General features: G+C 37.4%; 1 protein-coding gene across 1 annotated transcript in view; it reads left to right on the top strand.

The window, feature by feature from the left end:
* Positions 1–26,756, top strand: part of LOC104404131 (utrophin-like) — a gene marked incomplete at its 5' end in the record, with an annotated part of 86,393 nt that overhangs the window by 29,340 nt on the left and 30,297 nt on the right. Inside the window, 6 exons of the mRNA XM_010012483.1 lie at positions 594–668; positions 6,426–6,627; positions 14,801–14,886; positions 18,544–18,701; positions 21,104–21,270; positions 23,720–23,831. Of these exons, the coding sequence (XP_010010785.1) occupies positions 594–668; positions 6,426–6,627; positions 14,801–14,886; positions 18,544–18,701; positions 21,104–21,270; positions 23,720–23,831 (800 nt within the window). The remainder of the gene's footprint in view (positions 1–593; positions 669–6,425; positions 6,628–14,800; positions 14,887–18,543; positions 18,702–21,103; positions 21,271–23,719; positions 23,832–26,756) is intronic.

Genomic DNA, 26,756 nt, shown 5'->3' with positions numbered 1-26,756 from the left:
TTTATTGTGAAAGATCTCTTTCTAAGGAGCGAAAGGGTAAAATACTGTTAAGTGAGGAAAAATGTTACAATACCCATCAGTTTTTAAAATAGAGCTTATGGTTATCTTACTGTCCCTTTCAAAGCACTGTTTACAAACTCATGGCACAGAAATTATGGCTTAAAATACCATTTTTTGTCTCTGTTACTGTGACCTTTGCTGCCTTCTGTTTCTTATATATTATCTGATGGAGTTGTAAATTATTTGAGAAACATACTGTATTTGAGCACTTGTCTGGAAAGTACTTAACACTGTTTAATATGTATATAAAACGCTATTGTATATGTACTACATGCACCAACATAATGTTAGGATTTTGGTGTGCCCATCTCTGAAGGCCCTGGACTGCCAGAGTCAGGAGGCTTTCCCTGAAGTTGGATTGGACTGAGGTCCCAACCTCTCAGTTTGTTTCATTTGTTCTGTTATATCCTATTAATTCACTGCAGAGAAGAGAAAAGGAGTGATATCAGATTTCTTCCAAAATGTGAAATTCATGTAAAGGAAACCTCCAGATTATTTTTAGGGCTGCTCATATTTCTGTTCTGCTGTTTCAGCTGACTTGAACAACGTACGCTTCTCTGCCTACCGTACAGCCATCAAAATCCGAAGACTGCAGAAAGCACTGTGCTGTGAGTTTGGCCTTTGAGACAAACTGTTCTTCTACAGTACTTGGGAAAGGGAGGGTCAGCTTAACTCTAACAACATTAATGTTTAACAAAGGACCAGATACATCCTTGACTGGTTGTCAACCAGCAAAATGGCAGGAAGACTTGCCGATGGTATATGTCATTATTGCAAATAAGTAAAATCAGTTAATAAAAAAAGGCATGCAAGAGGTAAGTTGAAATGGTATGCCCACTAAGAATGCTTTGAGAGGTGATAGGAAAATAAACGCTGGACCTCTTGATGTGCTGCTCCTAATACAAGCAGATACAAACCAATGTGAAGTGAGCTAAAATCCTGACCTTTGACATAAATTCAGGTTTTTTATTCTGTGCAAAATGTCATTGAACTAATAGTTTGATGTAATATGGAAATGATTCATATTATATAGAGAGAAAAGACTTGAAGACAAGGAAGATAACTGAAAGGGCAAAAAGCTTAGAAGGAAGTGAGATTTTGTGAGAACGCAGAGGAGAGAGGGTGAGTGGAAGAAAATTAGCTGAAGCAGAACTGGGGAAATGAAGGTGTACAAAAAGGAAGGAGTGCAAAAAATTCTGTTGTAGAGATGATGAGAATATGAATTTTAGAAATTATTAGGACTATTAATGGAAAAGAAAATACCTAAACCCACACGTCTACTGGGAAGAAAGTAGAGTGGAATAGAAAAAAAAACAGGAACTGGACAATTTTGGAAGGAGATGTGGATTATGAATGAGTGTGAAGGTTGCAGATTTTAGATCTTTTGAAAAGTTTTGGCAACCTGGTATAAAAATATACAACATTACCAAATTTTCTTTTTTAAATTCAGGAATCCTTGCTGTGAAAGGATTTTTAAGCCCTGAAGGGTGTACAGTCCAGCAGTCTGAGTAGAAACACATGAGGAGCAAAGTCATCCTAAAGATGCAAGGAAAGAGTTGCACAAAGAGGGGTCCCTTCTCACCCTCCAGGTGGTTAGTTTTCCTTCCAGCCTAGAAGACAGCTGATCTTGGCAGTAGCTTCTTAGCTGGACTTCAGACATACATTATCCCAAGTGAAGCTGTGCCTGAGATGGTAGCTAGTTACTCTGGAAAGCTAGCTAGCAACAGCACAGGCTCTTGGGAGTACCTCTCACCACTTCCTCATATGCCATGCTGGCTTGCCACAGAATTTCAGATCAAGTTTGAGATCTTGCATTCAAGGTATTGCCAGGAAGAAGCAGAAACTGTCCTTTGAAAGATTGTCTGACAGTATTGAGAGAAAAACTGTATTTCTTTGGCATAGCTTAGACCCTCTCTGTGCAAGGTATATTGTCCCACCAAAGACTATAATTCCATCTCCCAGCAAGACGAAAGAGGATTATGAGCTTTCCACTTATCAGTGTACAGGGTATAAAGTATACATCAACATGTACCTAAAAAACAAAAACAAAGCAAGAAACCAGAAAGCAAAGTAAAATTCTCCTTGTCCATGCTGCTCCCCAGGGAAGAGTGAAAAAACAGACTGCACATGATGGATGATAATCATGCTGCCTATTTCTGACAGGCATATAGATTTTCTAGTGACCAATATAGAACAAACTTCACTTTCATTCCTTCTAATGAGCCTTGAGGAGGAACATACTTCCTGCTCTTGCTTTTATTGCAAAATGTATCAATTTCTGTAATAACTGCAATAGTTAACTCTCCTCATTCACAGATCTCAAAAGTGCCCTCTTATCAAAGCGAATATTGTCTCCAGTTTCAGGGGGATGACTGTGGGAAATAGTAAGAAGAGAACAGTCCAATTTGAAGGAGCCAAGAGTAAAACTGTCATGTCTACAGACCCAGTCTGACTTGCTGCTTATGAAGCTGTTTGCTTGCTCCATCTCTCTGGAGGAGAGTTAACCGCGGAAAAAAATCTTTGTCTTTATTACACACACATGGTTGACCAAGGATCGATGTAATTCTTGAGAACACAATATTGTGCTTTTTAAGAAAGACATAGCAGATTATCCTCAAAGCTAAATGCTACAAGAATTTTCTGTCTCTGAACAGGAACTTGTTGTCATATGGCACAATTTTAACACCACCTTCAGAAATATAATCGGTGCTGTTCCTTTTGTCATTGTTTGCCTAGCTGGTTATTTCTTGCCAGGGAATGGGTCAAATTCCCTTTGACTGTGATGATTCTCAGCATCATTCTGTCCCATGAATGACTTCTGAGATAGCCAAAACACAGCATGTGCTAGCACCTTCTCTCTCAGGAAGGGGAGAGTGGTTAAGCCCTATTAAGAATTCTGGTTTTGGCTGTTATTTGTTGGTGGGTTTGTTTTAGGATAGGAAAATAGTTATCTTCTGTGCCCCTGACATTCATTTTCTGGTCTGAGTTACTGTAGTCCTCCACTGTATTTCCTGTCATTTTAACTGTGGACGGCTTTTAAAGGTGTTTGGATGCAGAATGCTTCAGAAAGGCTTACATGCTAAGGCAAAGAAAATGTCAAAACAAATCATTAGAAAATGAGGTCATTGTAAACTGTAAAATGTGACAAATTGCTGTCACAGCCTCAGTGTGTGTATAACTGCAGAGGCATTTTTGCTGAGAACTCCAAGGGCACAGTTGGAGCAGGATGCACAGTCCCACTTGCACATGATGGATTTTGACTTTGCAGTGAGGACTGGTGACACAGTATTAGTGCTATACAAGCAGGTTCAGGAGTATGTAATTTGAGAACTATACTTTAGAAAACTCTGCTGATGCCAGCTTTCCTTTCTGAGTCTTTGGTCTTGGTAAGTGTCAAAACCCCATGGTTCTGGGGCAGTTACTCCCTCCCACCCTCCTTTAGAAGTGGGAAAGTAGTCAAGTTCCGTCTTGTTCTGTTTTTTGGAAGGTAGACTCCTGCAGAGACTAATATGTGCATATGTACCTAAGTGTATGTATTTTTCAGGAGGCTGAGAAAGGTTGCAGGTTGGAAAGAACAAATTCTTACCTTCTTTTTCAGGTTATGTGGGGCAGACATACTGAGAGCACTTTTCCACTGTGGCAGAAGAAAAATGGGCCCAGAGAGAGTATCCCGTGTTGCAGTCGTATTGGGCAGCTATGCAGCACCAGACCCTGACTATCATATTTTATTCTCATGCAGCATACTTTAGCTTGTTTTCAAGAAATTATATTGCCCCAGATACTGAAGTATAGTACTAGAAGAGAAAAAGGGAGCAAAATCACCATGTATATTCAGAATTCTGTCACTGAGCTCTGCTGGTTGATTTAGAATATATGAATACTAATAGGAATATCAGCAAGGTTAGGGGATGAAGATTAAGGTACACACCAGACTAAAAGCAAGAGCTGTGTAGACTTTGCTTAGCCATGCAGTCTTTTAAAGGAACTGCCATCATTCACAAGGTTTTGCTGATACAAAAGCTCCCTAGCAATGCCTGCCTATTTTCTGTAGAGCTTCAGCAACCTCAGATCAGCTGCGTGTAACTGCTTGCTCCTGAGTCAGTCACTCACATCTGCTTGAACCCTGCTGAATTATGTGGTTTCTGTTTATAATTTTCCCTTAGAAAAGTCTCCTCACTGCAGAAAGGAAAGAAATGACCCTTGTGTCCATTTGGTTGTTAACAGCAGGATTGGTTGTTCAGCACATTCAAACAGATGCAAAATGGTACTTCAGAAATGCACTAAAAGCTGTATATAGTAGGCTTTCTCCCAGCAAAGGTGTGCAAGTCTCAGGTTAGCTTTCCCCATTTGCATAAACACAGTTTATTTAGAAACTTACAGAAATCATAGAATCACAAAAAAATAGTCTATGTTGCATTGTGATGTGTGGGGTTGGTGGTTTTTAAATATGCCTGTCAGCCTTTTCCAGTAGCTGGAAAATACGTAATACACTGTATTACACTGTACAGTGTACTGCCAAGTACTTTGACTACCTCAGGTCAAACTAACGGCAAGATGTTTTGCAGCAATTAGCATTCTGCCTTTTTGGTAAATATATGACTGGCATTTATTTGCAAGCCCAAGAGATGGGCTTGAGGGAAGGAAGAAAGAAAAGATAAGGCAAACGTAAAACCCCTGCAAGTCTGATGCTGATGCTGTAAAGTTAGAATAGTATGTCAGTGAGGGAGAGGAAAGGCAAGGGCTGTAAGGTAACGTTTCTCATTTACAGTGATATGAGGAGGGGTAGACTGGGTAGAAGGGATTGGGAATCATAGAATCAGCTATGTTAGAGAAGATCTTTAAGATGATCAGGTCCCGTCATTGCCCCAGGACTGCCAAGTCCACCACTAAACCTGTCACTGAGGGCCTCATCTACACAGTTTTTGAACACTTCCAGGGACAGTGATTCCACCGCTTCTCTGGACAGCCTGTTCCAACACCTGATCATCCTTTCAGTGGAGACATTTTTCCTAACATCCAATCTAAACCTCCCCTGGCACAGGTTGAGACCATTACCTCTTGTCCTATCACTTGTTACTTGGAAGATCAGCCACCTCCTCTCTCCCTCCTCCATTCAGGTAGTTGTAGAGAGTGATAAGGTCCCCTCTGAACCTTCTTTTGGCCCATAACCTTCTCTTTTGGTAGATGATCACTGAGTTCTTGACAGATTTGCTCATAGTGGTTAGTGTTGTCTTCCTCCTACTTTTTCTGCTGTACTTATTTTCCAGCCCAAGCTAGACTTACCTGATTTGCACAGACTGCCTTTTCGCGGTCCTTATTTAACATTATTGGTGCAGAGCAATTTACAATGCATCTGAGACTGTCATGTTTCATTTGCTTTGAGAGATGACATTTATAGTGTAAACGTGTTACTGGCTGTCCAGAAACAGCTCTGTGTGAGCTTGGAATATACTTCATGTTGTATACCTTGTAGCAAGGATACTAATGTATTGCAACTTTGTTTTTTAGTTCTCTAAAATCCTCACTTCTATTAAAAAAAAAAATCTCACAGAGGTTTATACCACCCTTTGACTTACACTATTCTTCCTTCTTTAACATCAAAATAAGTTTCCTCTTTTCTACTTTGCTTTGTAAAAGGAATTAGAAGAGCTCATTTGACAGCTTTTAATTTTCACCATGCAAACCTCAGATTTTCACAATCATATTTGTGTGGTTTGGGAAGCGAAACCCTTTTCACCTGTAGAATACCTATAGCATCATCAACTGCTTATAGGAAGAATCCTGTAATAAATGAGATCAAAATATTTTTCATGAAAGCATAGCATTTAGTATTCTAGAAAACTACAACAAATAATTTCCCTGTGTCCTTCTGCCTGCTTTCCTTTAAGCCCTAATTTAGCAACCGCTGTTCAGTTAATCAGGCCTTAGAACATTCCTACTGCATTTAAGAGAACATTGTTACTGAAGAGTTTACTCTTTTTTCGATTGAATCAAAAGTGATAGTCACTTAATGGGATTCAGCTTTATGGTAAATATGAGGAATCCTCTAAGCCAGTGTGTGTACATCTGAAGTTAGGATCCTCTGAGATTACTTCAGTGGCTTTTTAAATATTCTTCCAAGCTGTGCAGTGTCATCACGGTGTTCTCGTTGATCCTGGTTTTTTAAATATATAGTACCAAAATGCTGTCGACTTATCACAGAGAATGGTTTTTCACCATAGTATTACTTATTGAAAGCTATCTCTTGGCTAATTGTCTGCAGCATTTGCTACAATATGCACATGAACAATTACAGTGAATGCTATGCTTGAGCATCTATAGTAACACCTTTTATTTTCTTTTTTTTTTTAATCATCTTTTGTTAGTGGACCTATTGGACCTGAACACAACAAGTGAAGTTTTCAAGCAGCACAAGTTGAGTCAAAATGATCAGCTGACTGGTGTCCAGGATGTGATCAGCTGTCTCACAACCATCTACAGTGGCCTTGAAGAGAAACACAAAGATATGGTGAATGTTCCTCTCTGTGTAGACATGTGTCTTAACTGGCTACTCAATGTATATGATAGGTAAGTAATAAGTCTTTATTCACAGTGTGTGTCCCAGGAACTTAATATAGTATTAACAACTATTATTATTCTGCCATGGAGGCAGAACTCTGGTGATTTTTGCACATGTGACGTGACATACCAAAAATGCTAGGCTTATGGGACTGTTGTATTTTTTGCAGTTGCTTTCTTGAGGAAGTGTCCATGATAATAGAAAAATTATAAAGCCTTAAGAAGTTCTGTGATAAAAAGTTGTATCTTCTGGTATTTTTGACTTAGTAATGAAAGTGCAGTTGCTTATAATGAGATGTTTCTTATGCTATCCTGCTCAGACGCATTGAACAATCATTACACTGCTTTTATACTGCTACCAAAGAAACACTGGATGGATTGAACAATCATTGAACAATCATTACACTGCTTTTATACTACTACCAAAGAAACACTGAATGGATTTCAAAAGTGTATATCTGAGTAGACAACTGGATACACTGCTTTAGCTGTGTTCCTTCTGTAAATGTTCAAAATTGCCCATATTGTCTGGCATTTGTACTAGATCCTATTTCTGCTGCAGGTGGGGACAGTTTTGTTATTTATTTTACACTTAGTTACTTGCCTGCCATAATCCTGGCAGAGCTCCCTGTCCTGAATCTTCTGTTGCATGGTGGTTCTTCCAATCTCAGCGCTAAAGGTGATTCTGGAGGGCCACTGGTGTTGTGGCTCACTTCCAGCACTTTCTGCCTTCTATCAATTCTGAATGCCTGTCCTATGTGAGCCACCTGTCCTGGTCCTGCCAGTAAAGCTGTATTTCTCTTGTTGATTGTGAGTTTGCCTCAAGAATGTTTCAGGATCCTTACAGTAAGAACTTGTGGGTTATACATGTCCATTATTTCCAGAGAGAGCCCTGAGTCTCAGAGGATATAAAAAAGTCCACTCCGGCAGCCCCTTATGATTTTGGCCAGTCCTTTCTGAGTCCCCAGACACTTCTTTCTTCTGCTGAATGTCAAACTCTGACCTCTCTGCACTTCATCAGCCTGCATGACCTACAATCAGTAATGCTTTTATTTAGTTATGGTTTTGAGTCATGAGTTTGTTGCTCATTTTTCTTAGTGGTGTTCACTAGTCTTCTCCCTTCCATAGTAAAAACTGGGAAAAGACTTGGTTTCTATCAGCTTCTACATTCCATATGATGTATCGATTTACATTGCTTGAGCAACAGCATTTCAGGACTCTTCTGCAGCTGGCTAAAGACACAGTAGTGCCATACATGGGGTGTTTGCTTTCGTTTGTCTAATTGGATATATGCTTTAGTTTGCAGTTATACACAGAATTATAAATCCAGATTTCTAAGCTGCATTAGGTTGTTTACCAAATTTCTTTCCTTTCTCTTCGTTTGAAGATGGGAAGAGCAAAATTATTTCTTGAATAATGATAGAAATTCTTATACCTGGCTTTGCAAGAGAGTTGTTGCCTGTTGATGTATGCAGTATCTTCACTATGTTCACTCAATCAGTGCCAAATTCTAACGGTTCACAGCTTTTTGCCTTTTCCCCTCCCTGCTCCCCTCTCCCCCTCACCCCCAGAGGACCACGTACCAGTATTCCTATACTTTATGGATTTTTTTATGTTATTGTTATTTTAATTATTGTGGTAGGGGAGAGGGAAGGGGGGAACAGAGTACATACAACAACTTATTACTGATGTGCTGACTACGTATTATGCTTTGGCATTTGAATATTGCTCTTTAATATTGTGACATTTCTGTTAGTTGGACTCATGATTACTGCTGGAAAAATTGTCAGCCCATCAAACAATGGCTGGGGTTTCTGTTTGGGGGTTTTTTGGGTTTTTTGGGTTTGGGTTTTTTGTTTGTTTTTGTTTTTTCTCCAGATTGATTACAAATCCATTATGTTTTCTTCAGCTTACCTGTTTTTTACTAACTTCAGGTAGAAGTTGGTTGTTTAATCTGTTCATATGCAAAATGCACATAGTAAGCAAAGAACCTTTCTTTCAATAATGTTTCCTATTGCTCACAAGTCTCTTGATTATTGTGTTGAAAGTTTTAGTGTAGATAATACTTCAATCTGATAAAAGACTTCAATCTTTGGTCAAACTTCAAAAAATAGAAGATGAAGGTTTCTGAGATGAAATTATCTTTTATAGTGTGTTTTTTTGCTCCCCTTTCAAATCTACTTCAGGAAAAAAAAATGCTGGAAGAATAGGCACCAATTTTAAGCTGTTTTTTGTTTTGGCTTGGTTTTTTTTTAAAATGGCCTTTAGGAAAGAGCTAATTTGTATCTTGGCATTTCCATTGTTTATTGCATTGGTGTTATACATATACAGTGTTTCAAATCGTTAAACTGTCTACAAAAAGCATGTTGGTTGCATGCTATTAACCTGAAAATTAATTACCGATTCACAGATTGATGGCAAACTAAGTAGTTCTTCTGACTTACCTACAGATGTCTTTGGCCCTTGAAAGGAATCAGTTTATTTTCAGAAATAGCCTGTTGTGTTCTGGTATTTTTCGATACATCAGGGATGATTCATTCTTCAAGCTGTGTAGAGGAGAGAAACATTAAATTCAGTGACTTTCACTTCTTCAAGGACTCAAAGGTGGTTCCAGGCGGCAACATCTGCCCTATAAACATTTTCCAAACTCAAAGTTCCTTGGTTTGGTTAGAGATTTATTAAAAATAAATGCATTGCACTTTACAAAGAGATCTGTGAAGGAGATTGCTCTAAGAAATCATTTGGCCAGGCCTGTGTTTAAATCGTCCAGCAGCAATAGCCAGTGGTTAGTGTTCTGGACTATATACTGTCAAAATTGCTAAAATCTTCAAACATTATTTATATGATATGAACTGATAGCTTTCAGTACTAATGGAATATTTTAGCACCCCTTGAAGTAAGTTATTTCAGCTATTTTAGTCTGTCATACATAATATAGAATACATGTACTAATTGTGGGTGATGACTCATTATTTCAATCAGAATTACTCATGAAGAAACTTTCACATGCACTGTTCTTAACGTCATGCAATGTTTGTCTGACTTCTTGTATTTCAACTTTTAAATTTTCTTGGGTTTTTTGAAGTTAGGATGCTTCTGATAATGCCTTCTTTTAAATTGAATTGCTTTGGTACATTAGTCTAGAAAAGGGTATCTATGTTATGGCACTTATGCTTACATTTCCTGTATGATCAAAGCTGTCTTTCATGATCATTCTCTATGGCCCAGTCTTTGCCTGAAGAATTACAACTTTGGTATTGTTGCACTGGTAAACCTGGCAGATTCTAGCACCCTGCTGAGTTAATATCCCAGGCCTTACTAGCGTGTTAATTTCAGCAAAATCTGAACTTCTGAGGAATGAGGAGGACGAGAGACCTTCTCAGTCAGCCTTAACTTTATGCCTTGATTTTGATGGTAGCTGATGGAAGTTTTCTGTGTGCACTCCAGTTGCATTCCTTGTGTTGATGATAGTTTGCTTGATCACAGAGGGCTCTGCAGGAGCAGCTCAGCAGGCTGTGATAGTAGTAAGAAGTGCTCTAGGAAGGACATGGCCATAGAACAGGAAAATGAGCTCCTTTGACTTCTCTGGGGTTGATCATGGGGAGGCAGAGATCAAATGGACTGCCTTCTGTTGCTGGGTTGTGTAGATAATCAATAGCTGTGGTGTGTGGTAGTCCTTAATTGCAATGTCAGTGTTGACTAGCCTTCAGAGCTCTTTGACAAGACAAGTCTGAACTGAAGTGGGCTCATCATCTTCCTCCTCCAGTTTTCCTTGCTAGTGCCTGATGCCTTTATGCTGTTGCCCCACATTCCTGGGGAACATAGGATTCCTCTGAGTTTGGTATTGCTTATCTTGTTTTTTGTTGATTTGTCAGTCATCCTTATTGTGTGTTCCTGTTTACAATCTCTTATACTTAATCTTATCCTCTGTCTGGGAGCTTTTTCTTATCTGGCTACCTCCTGTGTGCAACTGTGCCCATGACTGTTTGCCACTTTGGCATTCACATTGTTCACATACTTAAGTAAAATGCTTATATATTATGTCTGGCTATGCTATTGCGATACTACAGAATACTTGCATAATGTTGTTAAACAACAGTTTGTATGCTACTATGCAGCGATCTAATATTAATTATATCCTGATTAGTACATTTACAATTTGCAAGTGTCACAGGCCTCTGTTTTGACTGTGGTACAGACTGTGTTTGCCTGTCAAATAAGTTTTCGGTACTAAACCTGTTAGGATGTAAAAAGGAATGAAGTTTGCATACGATGGTTGCATGATTATGGAAATTTTTTGGAAAGTTTGCTAAGCTCATTTTCCTGGAAAGACATACCTGCAGATAATTTAAACCCATCCTGATGTCTGTCATTGAATTTCTGCGGTGTTTGAGCAGAAACAGAAATGTTTGGGTTAGGATTTAGCACACTGTTCTGCAGATGAGATGTTCCTGTAGCCAAGTAGTACTAAAGTGTATTATACAAATCCCAAATGCTCCACACAGCTTGCACCTGATGTAGAAAAGTTGGTATTGTAGTTGTTTCACTTGTTTGGAGTTCAGTTGTTATAGGATTAGCAAGGGAACGTATGGGGCATAGCTTGTATCCGTTGCCCCTGTTATCTTTCATGCCCTCTTGTCTTCTGCATCCTGTAGTTCCAGTATCTCCTGTAGTAAGATGTAGGATAAAAGTGGTCTTCTTTTCTCTTCTGATACTAGAGCCATTTCTAGCTTACCTTTTTTCCCCTCTCATTTACTTGTTATTGTGCAGTAGTGACAGAAATCAGTTTTTATATAAAGTCGCTTTTTTTATTCTCTGCAGCTGTGTTGGATCTCTGAAACAGCTGAATGGTTGCTCTCTGCTTGGATGGAGAGTCCAAGCTATGCAACAAAGTTGTATGTGCTCTCAATCCAGCTTCTACTCATGTAGCGTGGTACTCCCTTATGCCTTTGACCTTGATCTAGTTAGCTGATTCCCCCACTAAACTAGTCCTCTATATACTTTCAGTGCACTCTTCTACTATGCCTGGAAATTATGCATACCTTTTAACACTTAATTTGACAGGTTAAAAAGTTACATTCTAAACTTCTGGGTTTAGAGTTTAAAACTTCTGGGTTCTGTGCCACCTCTTGACTGGCAGTGGGTGAAGGCATATAGGCCAGAGCCTGCCTGATGCATGTGTAGAGTCAACAGAATCACCTAAAAAAAAATGAGGATTTGTTTATTTCCTCCTTCCCATCACCTCTCTTTGCTCTTTCCTTCCCCACTAGAACAATAAAATTCCTTTTCTTTTGAGGAAGGAGAAGAATGTCAGAATCACACTGTAAGGTTAATGAATCCTTAGACTTTGTATTGCCTGGGGAAAGAGGGCTCACATATATCCAGAGGGACAAACGGACTATAGTAAACAAGAAAAGCACTTCTGACAAGCGGCTATAATGGTTTTACTGTGTTTCATTTGAAGACAGGTCAGAGGTCCATAATGTGCCATTTTGATACTGCCTTTCACTGTTATATTGATGGAGAATGGACAACTTTTAATAGAGGTATAATGATTCACACTTCCCTTCATCAGGATCAGAGCAAAAAGTATCTGAGCTGCTTCAAGCAGTCTTATCAATTGACCTTTTAATGACGCTTGTATTGCTATAGTGAATCTGAGTGGTGTGCTGGCACTTGATTCTAAATACTTGACCCAGAAAATTTTTATTTATTGAAGAATTAAAAAATTTCCTGAACTTTCCAGCTGTAAGACCTTGAGTTTAGATCTTATCACACACAGTCCCGTCTACTCAGGACTGGTGAGGCACATCTGGAGTGCTGGGTCTGCTTCTAGGCTCCTCAGGACAAAAGAGACATGGACAAACTGGTATGAGTCCAGTGAAGTACCACAAAGATGATTAAGGACTTGAAGTATCTTATGTATCAGGAGAGGTTGAGGGCTGGGACTTTTTAATGTGGACAAGAGATGTTTCAGTGGGATCTCATCAATGTGCATAAATACCTGATGGAAACAGTAGAGAAGATGCAGCCAGACTTTTCTCAGTACTGCCCAGTGGCAGGACAAAAGGCAGTGGGCACGGACTGAAAATTCTTCTTAAACATATAAGAAAAAGTTGGATTTTTTTTTAATGTAAGGGTGATCAAACAGTTCCATACTTTGCCCAGAGAAGCTGTGCAGTCTCCATCCTTGAAGATATTCAAAACCCAATTTGATATGATTGGAAAATAGCTCTTTACCTGCCTGAGCAGGGGCATTGATCTAGATGATTTCCAGAAGTCCCTCCCAACCTCAGTGATTTTGCGGTTGTCTAACCTGGACAAATTTAAACCACTGAATTGGAAGTGTCAGTGCTTACAGTTACAGGCTGGAAGGGAGGGAAATCTTGGTTTTCGTGTAGCATTTTTTACTGTGTATATAATTACAGTGCTAATAATTATCTGTTTCCAAGAAAAAGGCTAGTGGGAAATATGTCACTCTTTAGAAAAGTGTAATATTGCAGGCTTTGTCATTCTTTTTATAATTTATTGAGAAAATCCTTTTTGGGCAAAGGGAAGTTTTCACAATCCATGTAGCAATCTGCTGAAATCCGAAGTTTGAAGCCTTTGCATGTGTGCCCTTACGTGCATGGGGCGCATATGTGGCCTGTTAGCTGCTGTTTTTCTGAGCTTATGTCTTTAATAAACAAATGCTGTACTCAGTCCTGAGTTAAATCAAATCTGAATTCAGCTTTGTTTTTCCATTGAATACAAAGTTAAAACACAGACAGCCCTACACAGAACTTTATCAAGGTTGCAGAATGAGCCGTTTATACATTAAGGTCTGCCAGAATGACGTAGTGTCTGTGATTGAAAGAGGTAATTCAAAGCTAGGATTGAATGTATAAAATAGGTGGCACTTTTATAACATTCAGGAAAATTGGGTTCAGGTTTTCAAGCCAGGCAGTAAAAGTAATGTGTATTTTTGATTAATTTGGCAATAATTTCTCTGTACCTCTCTTCCAGCTTGTGGACTGGAAAAGATAATGCTGTCTAGTCTCACTAGATTGGGTGATGGTTGTGAAGACAAATGCATTAATATTTGTAAGGTGCTTAGCTAATTTACTGAGAGCCCAGGAGTAAATGAATAATTTTGTATTCAGCCCAACATTTGTGAAGTAAATCAGACAGCAGACCATATGTTGAAGAGATAGGACAGAAAGAGATATCTAATAACCACTCCAGAAGTAAAGGATGTATCACTTTTGCATGACAGAAGGGACCAAAGTAATGTTTGTGGTGATACTGGTGACACATCCAGGTAACTTTAAATGCAGGGTTTGTGTATAATATATACAGTTTAACTACTATTCTCATGATATGTATAATTTTTTTTTTGCCATTTCTCACCTAAAGACAAATTGCATCATGGTTTTTGGTCTTTGAAAAAAGAAATCATGAGATCTTTTAAGAATGTGTTTCTACACTGATATTTTGAACTTCAAAATAGTCCTTTTCCACGTGTCCTGGGTTTGTTGCTTTAGTACTTTTTTGAACAGTGTTTGTGTTGCAGGTTTAAAATCACTTGCTTTTGTAACCACTTACCTGTTCTCAAGTTGCTTAAGGCTTGATGTGTGATGGTTTGGGTTTGAGTTTTTTGTTTGGGTTTTTTTTTTTGACATGTTGGACAAGACAAACCTGCAGTCACATTACTTAAAAAGAACAACAGCTCCACATTATTTAATTCCTGCATGTGGTTTGCTGTTTATGTCCTGGTACACATGTATATTAGAATATTTTAAACATAAAAGGAAAAAATGAAGTGAAAACAATGAATTACTGTGATATGAATACATGGTTTTATTTTGCAGTCCTTGTGTTTCAGACCGCATAATAGGCTTTCCTGCTGTGTGCTTGTATATTTTTTCTGTATTCCACATTATTAAATCATGTTGAGAGCTTTACAGAGCTAAATGTCTGCCCTTTCGAGGTAATAGAAACTGTTTTGACATGTAAACCACTTAGAAGGCAAGCTGAGCTTTTTTAAGGGAAGAATTCTTAATGTGATTTGTAGTGTTAATTTGTTTTGAGACTTGAAGTGGTTTTGAAGTAGAACTCACCAATGCCTTTTCATTTTTTTAATAACTTGAGTTGGAATGAAATAAAATTAAACTGTATTAAATTCTCATCTTTATCATTTTAGTGGCCGAACTGGAAAAATTCGAGTGCAGTCCCTGAAAATTGGCTTGATGTCTCTTTCTAAGGGCCTTCTGGAAGAGAAATACAGATGTAAGGACGAATATATTTTATAAAATGCTTACTTTATATAATTAAGTCATGCAGTATGACAAAACACATTGTAGCAAAATTTGTAGTAAAACATTTCTCATGCCTGTAGCAAGACAGTTTTCTTGTAAGTAAAATAGAATTGCTGTTTTGATTATCATCAGTGAGAAAGTAGGATTTATATCCTGGCTGGAAAGTACTGATGTCAATTATGCATTGTCTAATGCGTGTTATTGCTCTCCCCAAAAACAAGGAGAATGTAGCGTGTGGAAGCTACAGAAGTATTCTCTTTGAGTGATTCTATTCTTTTGTGTGTGTGTGTGTGTATATTTTGCTTAGGGAAAAGTCAAGCAAGTCGGTGTTGATTGTGTCCGATAAAGCATCAAAATCCGCCAGCTGTGTTTTGTGATCTATGAGAATGATGATCTGAACTCTGAAAATAGTTTTCCAGTATAGGTGCTTTCTGCTAGAATTGTACCATGAAAATTTAGATTGTGTTAAGTAATTTTGCAAGCTTGAGAAATTCCGAGTAGTATAAAAATACTTCACAAAATAATTGTGGGAGCTGAAGCGAATTGAGTAACATTGTGACAACCTCTCCTGACAAATACAGAACAAGAGATTTAACGCTATGTAAGAGCATCCTAGATTGACATAGGATATGTCCATCTAGTTACATACTATCCACGTCATCTTAAAATTGCTATTCTTTGCAGTAGTTACTTGACACATTTTGTAAACACATGTAAAAGATATAGCAACTGTGTACCACTGGAGCTCTGCAACAATTTTAGCTTTCCTTAGAAGCATTTGTGGGTAATCTCGGCTATTAACACTGAGCAAAAGTACAGGTATCTTATGCATAAGAACATATTTGGCCATCTGACTGGCATACTGAGCCTTTGGGGTTTTTAGTTGCTTTACGTTATTTGACATATCTGTGAATAAATCCATAATTAAAAGAGCTTGGCAGAAATACCTTTGTTCAGTAACGGCAATTCAGGGGGTAATCTGCCATTTGGTGAGAAATAAAAAGTTTTCATAAAATATGGGAGTGAGGTTGTGCATAACAGAAAAATAACATGCAAAAAGATGGCTCAAAGATGGCTCAAATCCCAAACCTGTGAATAAACTCACTAAATTACTATCAGTAATGAATTAATATACTTACAGACATTGAATACAGGTACTGAAACAGAACAAGGAAATTACGATGTCAGATTCATTTTTATGTTGTTGCTTTGTGTCTAGTAGTAAAATAAAAATGGTGGCTGCAGTTTTGTATAATCTGTACCATACAGTTTTGTATAATCTGACCATAATGGAAATGCTAAGTGTTTTCAAAAAAGTAAGTCACTTGGAAGGAAGAGTGATATACCCAGATATGGGTGTTTAATACAAGTTTTTAACCACTCAATTTTAGTGGTCTCAAATATTCTAGGAAGGTAAAAGTTAATCATATCAGCAAGTGTTTGCAACAGTAAAAAATTTAATTTGTGTGTGTGATTATTCACAGCAGGTTTTATGCCTAGTCATGCCATCAGGAGACAAATGATGTCTTAGAGAGTGTGAATTTCCTGAGGGACAGCAAGAATTCTATTCTCCCTGCCTTTTCTTTAGCTTTAGAGGTGGAGAAATGTCATATCACTGTGTAATAACTGGGAATACATTTCCGAGTGCACTTCACTCTTACCTGGACTCATTTTTAATCCAGAAAGCTCAGACTGACAGCAGAAACAGAAAACACACATGGAGTTTGATTTATTGCATTTTGTGAATAGATTTGTAGATTTTTGGGTCATATAATTTACTGCATAAAATTGTCGGATTTGAGCTGAAAAAAGAGGGCTACTTCAAGTAGCCAAATCTCAGCTGTAAAGCAATTCAGTTATTAAGTGATGTAGAACATCCTTGGAATATAATTTTTTTACTGTTATGTTTATGTTCTTAATTTTCAAACCGTTTGGAACTAACACTGTGATAGTAAAGAAAAAAAGGAATGTGGATCCTATCTTTTAACAATGCAACATAAAATGTGTATTGTGGACATTTCACTACTATCTTATTACCATTTTTGAAGGAATGTAATAAACTTTTCAGCATTTTCAAGTATCCCCTTCTATACCAGCCAGTTCAGTATGTTTTTACAGGTTTTTGCAGTTTAAATCCCATTGGCTGTCATCCTCGAAGTACAAGTGTGAGGCTGAATTTAATGTAAGATTAACTGATCAGTTTTTTTCTTGTTTCTGGTTTTTTCCTGTGGCTCAGGTCCAAATAATCTTTTCTTTCACTTCCCCAATCATTCTTTTTGTCCTTTCAGTAGAGTCCCATATACAATTTAACATATATATCAATGTATTTTATGTGTAAACTATTTAAAATAGTTTATGGCTTCTGATGTTGCTGGTGGGTAACATATGAGGTCCCTTTTCCCACTGGCATGATTATGTTTGGGTGCTTCCAGTCAGAGCTAAAACAAGCTTCCTTACATGTTTGCTACTTGAGATCTGCTCTCACCATGCCTCCTTGGCCAGGGAATATCTTGTGGGGTAATTTAAGGAGGTAGAACAGAAAGCAAAAATATTTCAGCTTTCCATACCTTTAGTCTAGGAGCTTCTGCTCCTGTGTGTCACATCAAAGGCATTGAGGATTCTTGGAAAAGAGGATGCCATCCATGAACTCCTTTGCACTTGGACACTCACTAGTTATGGCACAGCTGCTGCCAGTGTTGTTTGTTTTTTAAGTGGAGTGTTTTGATGGAGTTTGAGTTCTTCAAAGGTATTTGATTTCCTACTTGGATCAACCCTAGCTAATCACTTTGCCTGTTTTCTTTCCTGTCATGTAATTTTTATCTCCTTTTACTACCTCCTCAATCAACCCAAGTTTTAGGGCTTAGGAAATTACTTCATCTTCCTCCCAACTAAAGCAGTTAATGAATTATTTTTCTTTTAGTTTCCGCTATACACTGATGCAAACAGAAAGAATGAAATGGGCATTTTCATTATTTTTAATTTTTTTTTATCCTATGAGTTTTTTTAAACTGACACTTAGAAACTGGAAAACTATCCCAACCACAGCTGAAGAGGCTAGCCAGGGCCTGGGTTAGCTAGATGAGCCTGGAGCCATGCAGTACTTGTTCCATCACTGCTGTTGTCTGCGGGTTTTTTTTCCTCACCACTGAATGCTGAAAATGCTGTAGAGTTTGTTTCACTGGTCAAGAAAGGGGCAAGAAAAATAAAAGAACCTCTAAAACTTAATTCAGTCATCTGGATTTCTCTTTTGTGAAAATCCCGTCTTCTGCCTCGGCCTCCTTTGTCAAGATAAAAAGTATGACCAGACTTTCTGAAGCACACTGGCAAAGCTTGACTATTGCTCCAAATGAAAGGCAAACCAATTTACATAGTGTAATAAAAGAGTTTCTCTTGAGTGTTTCTGAACAAAGCTTGTCTGTTTTGCAATCAGAAGTGCAGTCAGACTGAATTTTCAACTTTCATTTATTTCTAATCTATTAATGGTTATTCTGGTGGGAAACATGAAAAGTAGGGGAATAGTGTATTTTTTTTCTTTTAAGATTACTTGGAGCTTTAACCCAAGCCAGCCAATGAGTGCAATGGTATATATGGAAATTAAATGAGCCAGTGCCTCTTGCTGGTGTTGCAGATCTCTTCAAGGAGGTGGCAGGCCCCACAGAAATGTGTGACCAGAGGCAGCTGGGCCTGCTGCTTCATGATGCTATCCAGATCCCACGGCAGCTAGGGGAAGTGGCAGCCTTTGGCGGCAGCAACATTGAACCTAGTGTGCGCAGCTGCTTCCAACAGGTAAGATAACAAAGACCTTCATGTAAAAAAAACCCTGTCTCTGAAGTCTTAAGATTCACTTTCACATGCTGTAGAAGTAAAAGATGAATTTAAAAACATCCACTGAATTTTTGCACAGAAATGAATATGCTTCTGCAACTGAATGTAGGAAGTTATTGTAAAAATGCAGCTGTTAAAGATGGTTTATGGTTTAGGAGAGGATCAAACAAATTACATTTAGCAAAAGAGTATATAAATCTTTGTCATTTTGACAATATTGGCTGCTCTAAAAGCTGTTAAAAAATTTGTAGCAGCCAATTATCCTGCTTTGCATCATTCAAAGCAACCTGATACTGTGAGAACAATGTGCTTTTACTTGCTGGAACAAGACGTGATCTCAGCAGAACAAGAGGATGAAGTTGGTAGTAATTTTTGTCCTTGTGCATCAGGAAATTATTTAGCATTATTTTACTGACAAAAGAGCTTGCGATTGCATGAAACTTCATGCATAGTCTCTTATATATCGTGAGCCTTTATGCAGCAAATCAGAACATGGACTAAAGCTGTCTTACAGCCTGCTGTTTAGCTCCACAGTACATGCAGGGGGTTAATTAGGCTGCAAGGAGTGTCTGTCTGTTTAAAGAAGATGAGAACGAAAAGGGGGATGTAATGGAACACAACCCAACTCACATTTTGTCAAGGATGCCTAAGGCTCAGACTGTTTCCTGGTGATAACTATACTGCTTGAGTGTGTTATTTCTGTGAAAGTGGCTGCTTTGAGTATTGTCAGAAATTATGTATGGATTAAAAATTCACTGTGGCATGGATAAAACTACTGACTAATATTTCCGATTTTATTGAATCAAGTACTAAATGTTATAGTGAACTTTTAGAGCATTTTTCTTCTGCCATTCTTTTGTAGACATTTCTACATTTTCAGTGCACTGAAAAACTCAGTTGTGCTAACTTTTTTTCAGAAGTATTAGATTCACTTCTGGACTCTGAGATACTGGAATTGGAAGAGTATTGTCCAGATAATGAATAATTTGGTAGATACTTGTGGAAGTTGGTTTCACCAATTAACCATGTAAAACTTCCCCTGAGGTTTTAACATTTCTGCTTCAGAGAATAAGGGATGGTGCTTGATGTATCTATCACTTGCCTCAAGTGGTTCAAGTCATACTGAAATAAATTATTCATTTGCTAGTGGCAGGCTTTTTCTGTCACAGAGGAATGATCTTTATATCTCTCAAGGATCTGCCCCATCTCCCATGCAGTTCAATTATGGGTAAGGGACACTAGGAAGGTAGTGTTTAAATACTTTATGTAATGTTATGATTATACTCATGATAAGGTTGCATCCCTCATCTCACATGAATAGCTCAGTGTCTAGTCATTAAGAAAGCATAGAGAAAGGTTGCAGCTGCATGACAGTTATCTCAGACTAGTGAAAAAATGGGTGTTTTGCTGGTGGGGAAATCAGTGGCAGGTTTGGTTTAGGGTTTTTCATGCCACTCCCTCTTACTGGCAAAATTTACTTGATCTATGAATAGGTTAAGAAGCCTAATGTTGCTTCTTGTCATGTGTTAACATTTAAGAATAACATTCATTTTGGGTTCTGTTACTTCCAGTGAGCTCAGAAAAATGATGTCTGTTCTTATTGCTGACAATATATCACAAATGCATTTGTGAATATAACACCTTTACAGGTAGCCTTCTCCAGTGGCTGCAACTTAAAGAGAATATGGAAGCATGTTTGCTTCTTAAAACAATCATGCTAATACTTTAGCTGTTCCATATTCTTGCAGTGATTTCCTATAAGTGGCAGATTTCTTTCTCATTATTTATTTATGTACCTTTTTATTTTTGTGGGGTTTTTTAATGTGCTATCTTGAAAGAATACTGTGGGCTCAAACCACTATAAAAAAAAAAATTGCATGAGTCTCATGGCAATTAGTAGACTTTACTGACTTTTAGCAGTCTGGAATTGATCCTAACTCAAAAGACAACCTGTCTGAACTGCAGAAAATCCTTCCCTTTCATGCTCCCTTACTTCTTTCTCAATTCCTTTTCTTTCAAAGATGGCTTTACTGTGGACTTCATTACTCCTTTGCTATACACTCCATTTTTGTTACCATCTGTCTCCTCTATCACAGCCACATCTGTTTAGTGCTCTATAGTCTTACTGGCTTAACTTGTTTTCTTTATTTGAATTTTCATTGAGGATTTTTCTTTTACCCTGTAGCTGGTTTTACATTAATGTGGCACGGAAAGGATTGATGCAGGTGGTTTGGTTTTGGTTTTGTTTTGTTTTTTTTTTAATTGAATTTGAAGGAAAATCTGCTTGTGTGTGTTGTTTGGTTATGTTGTTGTGCTTTTTTAAATTTGAATGTGGGGTTGTTTTTCATTCTTTCTCTCCACAGAACCACAATAAGCCAGAAATAACTGTAAAGCAATTTATAGATTGGATGCGCTTAGAGCCACAGTCTATGGTATGGCTACCAGTTCTACACCGTGTGGCAGCTGCAGAAACAGCAAAACACCAGGCCAAGTGTAACATCTGTAAAGAGTGTCCAATTGTTGGCTTTAGGTAAGAGGAGAGGAATTGCGTGCAAAATGTCTCTGAAAATAGCCACACTTTTAAGTCTTCCAACAAGCACAATTCTGTCTGTTTGTTTTTCCACCATTTTCCTGCTTTAAGATGAGATCTGCCACGCATGGCGAGGCCACAGTTTGACATGAGCTATTGTATTTCTGGCTCCTGCAGTACTGCTGCTAGGCACCCAATGGTCCTTTTCCTGACCAGTATGCCGGGCAGGCTGTCATCAGGTGTTTTGGCATTAGTAGAACCAATAGATAGCAAATGAAGCATAAATGTACCCCATGATTCTCTGTGTTCCGTTAGCACAAGAATAAAAGTAGCTGATCAGTAAGAAAAGATGTGTCCTGCCTGCTAGCTCTCCTGCATAAGGCTTGGGAAACTAACTCATGCCAGGCAATATTAAACACCCTTCAACAGCGATCTTTCCTTGCTTAGCAGAAACATTGATATGTTATTGTGATGAGGCTTGCACAGTTCTTGCCTAAAGCATTGCACATGATTAAACTTCCATCTGTTCAAAGCGAGCTGTGAATTCTAAAAAAAAATAATTAAAAAATTGATGATACTGGGGATACTTTCCATGTTAGTCTCCTAAATATGAAGTGTCATCAGGCATGAGGTAGTTGATACCCTTAGTGAGTACTGTAATGACTAAAACGCATTTGTGAATTGATTACTCCAGTGTGTAATTATTTTTATTTTTTTGAAATATAACTAGCTTTTTCTTTTGCTGTGGTCATGAATTTGAGTGTGTTATTTAGGAATGATATAAAGCAGTCTTTCTTGTAAGTGATTCTGAGACTTTTCTTTAGATATCTAGGCAGATGAGGTAAGTTTTGTTCCCCATGCTTTCTGTTTCTCCTTCTTTCTGATGTTTTAAGTGATAAGAATGTGAATCCTAAGGTCAGGTGTATGTCATCTTGCTTCAGGCATGTAGGCTTTCGTCTGATTGAGCTAGCAACCCTCATCTTTTACTATAAATATAGATATGTGAATACTACCAAAAGTAATCAATCTGTTCCAACTTTGTTGCCTGTCTTAAGAGGAGATGAAATGCTGAATGTTCCTACTTTTCTTAATGCTTGAGGGAGCATAGGGTAACAAAGGTCCAGCTCAGATATCTTTTAGATGCCTAAGTTGAATCTTGTACATTCTGAAATATTCTGTGTAGAGAAAGAGGACAAAGAGATAGGTAAGATGAGAGTGAAAGTCAAAGGAATGGCTTATTTTAAACAATTTCTCCAACATATTTAGAGATCTACAGTAACAGAAGCATCTAGCGTCTTAGCAGAAGGTAGATGTAGCCATTTAATACACAGGCTCTGAGTAAAGATTATAAACAGTTGCATCAGCATCCTTAAAAGTGAATCTTAATGTTTATAGACACATATTCTCTTGCAAAACAAAACATAAAACTCATCCAGGGAAAAATGTGGATTGGTACTGAAAACTGCTCTCAGGAAGCAATTGAATTTAAATTTTATCTATGCAGTAGCTATTCTGTTTGATTCTGTTAACTCATTTAAGTTTCATACAAAAAATATAACCTCATCCAGTCAGAACACCCATAATATAAAAAACAGTGGGTGGAATCTGGAATTGAATTGTTGCTTTAGTCACCTTTAGTTTTAAAAAAAAAAATCGTGTTCCTGGTGGCTACATTTAATACAGAGGAATACTGTGTATGTTTGTAACCTTGTTTATACATATAAATGCTCTTAAAAAAAAAAAAAAAAAAAGAAAGAAATGTAATTTTTTAAAACTTATTTTTATTTTTGCAATTCATGAATTCTCAAAGAGATTTTCTGAAATCTGTTTAGAACTTCTGAGCATCAAAATTATACACAAACATTTAAGCTAACTGGTAAATGTGAAAACATATAAAATTAAACCAGTCTGGTTTATATATGTTTTTTCTGAGATACCATCTGAATACTAAAGAGAGGAAAAGAAAAACTAAAGCAATATAGTTTTAAGTAATCCTGAACCTTAAAATTACAGCTCTTCACGCTCCATCAATGAAGTTGATACCTGTAAGATTTGCTGCTGCAAAGCAATTTGGGCAACAGATGATTGACGCTGGCTCTCTGTATGGCTATAGGAGGCAGGAATTTCTTTTAAATACTTAATGAGGTGACCTGTGTGGTGTAGGAAGGTTGTGTGAATTGGACTAAGAGGGCTGCAGGTTTCCTTTGTCCCATGCAGCTGCTGCAGTGGCACTGGTGCCCCTGGGTCAACAGCTGTGACGAGCATTGGCTGTGCCATGTCCCGGTCACACACACCGGCACACTTGAAGGTGCTTCCTAAACTAATCCCAATAAAATGTGTCCTTGTGTTGCTGCTGCTGCTGCTGAAGAGCTTTGTTGAAGCTTAGTAACAAGTAAATATTAGAATTAAACTTAGGAAGCTCTAATCACTTTGTTTAATATCCCCATAGGTACCGGAGCTTAAAACATTTCAACTATGATGTCTGTCAGAGCTGCTTCTTTTCTGGCCGTACAGCAAAAGGGCATAAATTGCATTACCCAATGGTGGAGTATTGTATACCAGTGAGTACCAGTTTATTGACAACCAAGGGTTTGGTTTTGCATTGTTTGAGGTCTCAATTTTTTTCATAGTCTTCTGCCACCTAGATAGTCTGGCAGGTTTTCTTTTTCATATGTTTAGTGGGGCTTGTCTTTCTACCTTTCTCTTTGGAAGTTGTCAGGGACTTTGCTAGTGCTGCTGATTACATGTGGGTGGTGTTTGGATTATGTGGGAATGGGTACAAGTATCCATCTCTGAGAGAATTCGAACTTTACATTTGTTTTGTAAAGACAGCTGGAATATTAAATGTAATTACAGTACTTGTATACTTGCGCACACACACTCTCTAAAATAGTGAGAACATGTCAGAGGAAAGGGACTCACGTTACTATTGCTATATCATAGTAAAGAATATTTTATATTCTACTAATGTACTTTAATATTTTTTAAGGTGCGTGATGTTTGCTTTCAGGTCCAACATTTGTTTGCTTCCTGAAAAATGTGGTTAGAAATATGTCATGTTTCATTCTGCTGAGTAATTACTGCTCACTGGGATATTTAAAAATTGGTGTGTAGCTGGGAAAAAAAGAAAACAGAATTAACAGTTTCTAATCAAAAATGATGTGAGGTTTGCTAAAAAGAATCAGTTTTACAACAGAGTATTTTCCTAATGAAATTTCAGATACAATTTGATACTGGTCATTTGCTTGCCTCTTTAGCCAATGTAGCACAAACAATATAAGCATATCTGAGACATATTTTTCTTAGATTCACTTGGGGTTTTTTTCTCCCTGTAAAGTTCTCTCAAACCTCATCTTTAGTTTATGTCATGGAGCAGAAATATTACTTTTTACTGCCTATAAGACACAGAAAATTCAGAAATGAAGGTATAAGGTATGTCAAAATAGATAATGCTGTCAGTCCTCAGAATCAGATACCCCCCTGGCTGCATTAGTCAAATATAGAGATTACATCTGGAATGGGGTATGATACTGTCCCTAGAACAGGGTAGCTTATTTCTGATGACTTCTAGGTTTTGTCTAAAGCAGAAGATTTGATACCAGAAAGAAATTTTCAGTTCTTGCTAAATATGTTCACATTGTGTAGCTGTGAACCATTTCATTTACAATACTGTCATACAGAAAAATATGTTCTGGAAATGGCTGCAATCCCCTCTGTCCCTGAAACTAGGAACAGCTGGTATTATAATGAAGATTTCTGTTACTGCTGCAAAAAGAATATAGTTTTAAAGCCATATTAAGTGCAACATAAGTCCCTTCTTTCCATGAAATATGGGAGGAATGAGGTGAATCCACTATGGAATACCAAAGGGAATAAGACAACATTCTTGATTAAAGTGAGTGAAGGAAGGCAAATATGTAGGAGGTGAAGGAAGGCAAATATGTAGGAGGTGAAGGAAGGCAAATATGTAGGAGGTAAAGGAAGGAAACTGGGGCAGTTTAAAGCAGAGCAGAATAAAAAACAGCATATAATTTAGGTGACACATAAAATTAGAGGTCCAGAGGTCCAACACTGACCCCTGTTAATTTGGAAGCTGAATATAGGAGTTTAAATTTTTCTAGGGTCCTGCTGGAAGTATGCTTTGCTAGCTCCTTATATGCCTGTTAGACTTCCATAATCAATACCTACATGCAATCCATTTTTACAAATCTCATCTGAATTATGTTCAGAATAAAGAATTGATTTCACAGAAAGAATCCATTGTTTTTTATCAGTATTTGTAATAATGTTCTGCATTTGGTGTACTTATTTGTTGCTAAACCTCTACATATTGAACTCATTTAATGCAATAAAATATTCCAGAATTGCAGAGTTACTAGAATAGCTTATGTTTAAATGGAGTAATGGCCAAAAATTAGCAAGAGAGCTGGGTCTGTGGAAAAAAAAAAATAAAAATAAAAAGAAGGTACTAAAAGCCAATGAATTGTTCTTTAGAATCTGTTATATTATAGTACAGATAGCCTGAATAGGAAGAATGCTCTCTTTTCTACCACATTAAAGGCTATTGGTGTTAAAAATGTTACTTTTGTGGTTGATGTTGCAAAGCAGAGTACAAATACATGTACTCATCAAACTGCACTGATAAAATCTAGGGGTTTTTTCATACTGTTAATGTATATTAATGCATTAATAACAAGAATACTGGCAATAATTAGGGGAAAGAAAATGAATCCCTGGTTAGTAAAGCTGGCATTTAGAACTGGAGCTTAGTCACAGATGGAGGGAAGTCATTTTAATTGTCTTCAGGTAAGCATTTCAGTGTTAGTGTATAAAGGGATTTCTCAGAAGCTCAGTTACTTCTACTTAAATTTAAAATTATTTGGAGACAGTCTAAGGAATCTGTTTTTAAAATTAAATTTGCAAGGGGATAAGTCTCCATTTTAATGAGTTTAATGATAATTGCATCAGGTGAGAATTGCTTCATAATTTCAGAATAGGGCTATTTGCACCAAATATATGTGTAGTTATTGCATTCTAATCTGTAATGCCATTTAGTATTCGCCCTGGCTTGCAGTTTCGTTTTCTTGATGCTGGAAATGCAGAAATTCAGTTATGTCTGTCTTTTTTTTTTTTTTTTTTCCATTCAGGATTTAGAGATGGGTGAGGTAATGAACTGAAAACATTACTGTTTCTAAGCAGTAGAAATGCAAAGTCATTGTAGTTATTGGTAGGGTTTTTTTCGCCTTTACTCTTTCTCTGAAAAGAAGGAGAAAGAGGATTTTTTTAATACAGATTTTTCAAAAGACGTGTAAAATTTTTGTAAGATTTTCCTAGCATCTAATTCAGGAATACGGTTACATAAGTACCTGCATGATTTATTTTTAGCTTTTTTGGAATGGAAATTCTCTCAGTTCTCTCAGTAGTCATACTTGTGTTATATCAGTGGTTGTTTGAATTTCAGACGGAAATAATAGTTATTGCTCCAG

Source organism: Nestor notabilis, unplaced genomic scaffold (assembly GCF_000696875.1).
Source record: "Nestor notabilis isolate BGI_N333 unplaced genomic scaffold, ASM69687v1 scaffold4494, whole genome shotgun sequence".
Classification (NCBI taxonomy): domain Eukaryota; kingdom Metazoa; phylum Chordata; class Aves; order Psittaciformes; family Psittacidae; genus Nestor; species Nestor notabilis.
Note: the sequence above shows the minus strand (reverse complement) of the source record. Positions and strands in the feature narration are given on the sequence as shown.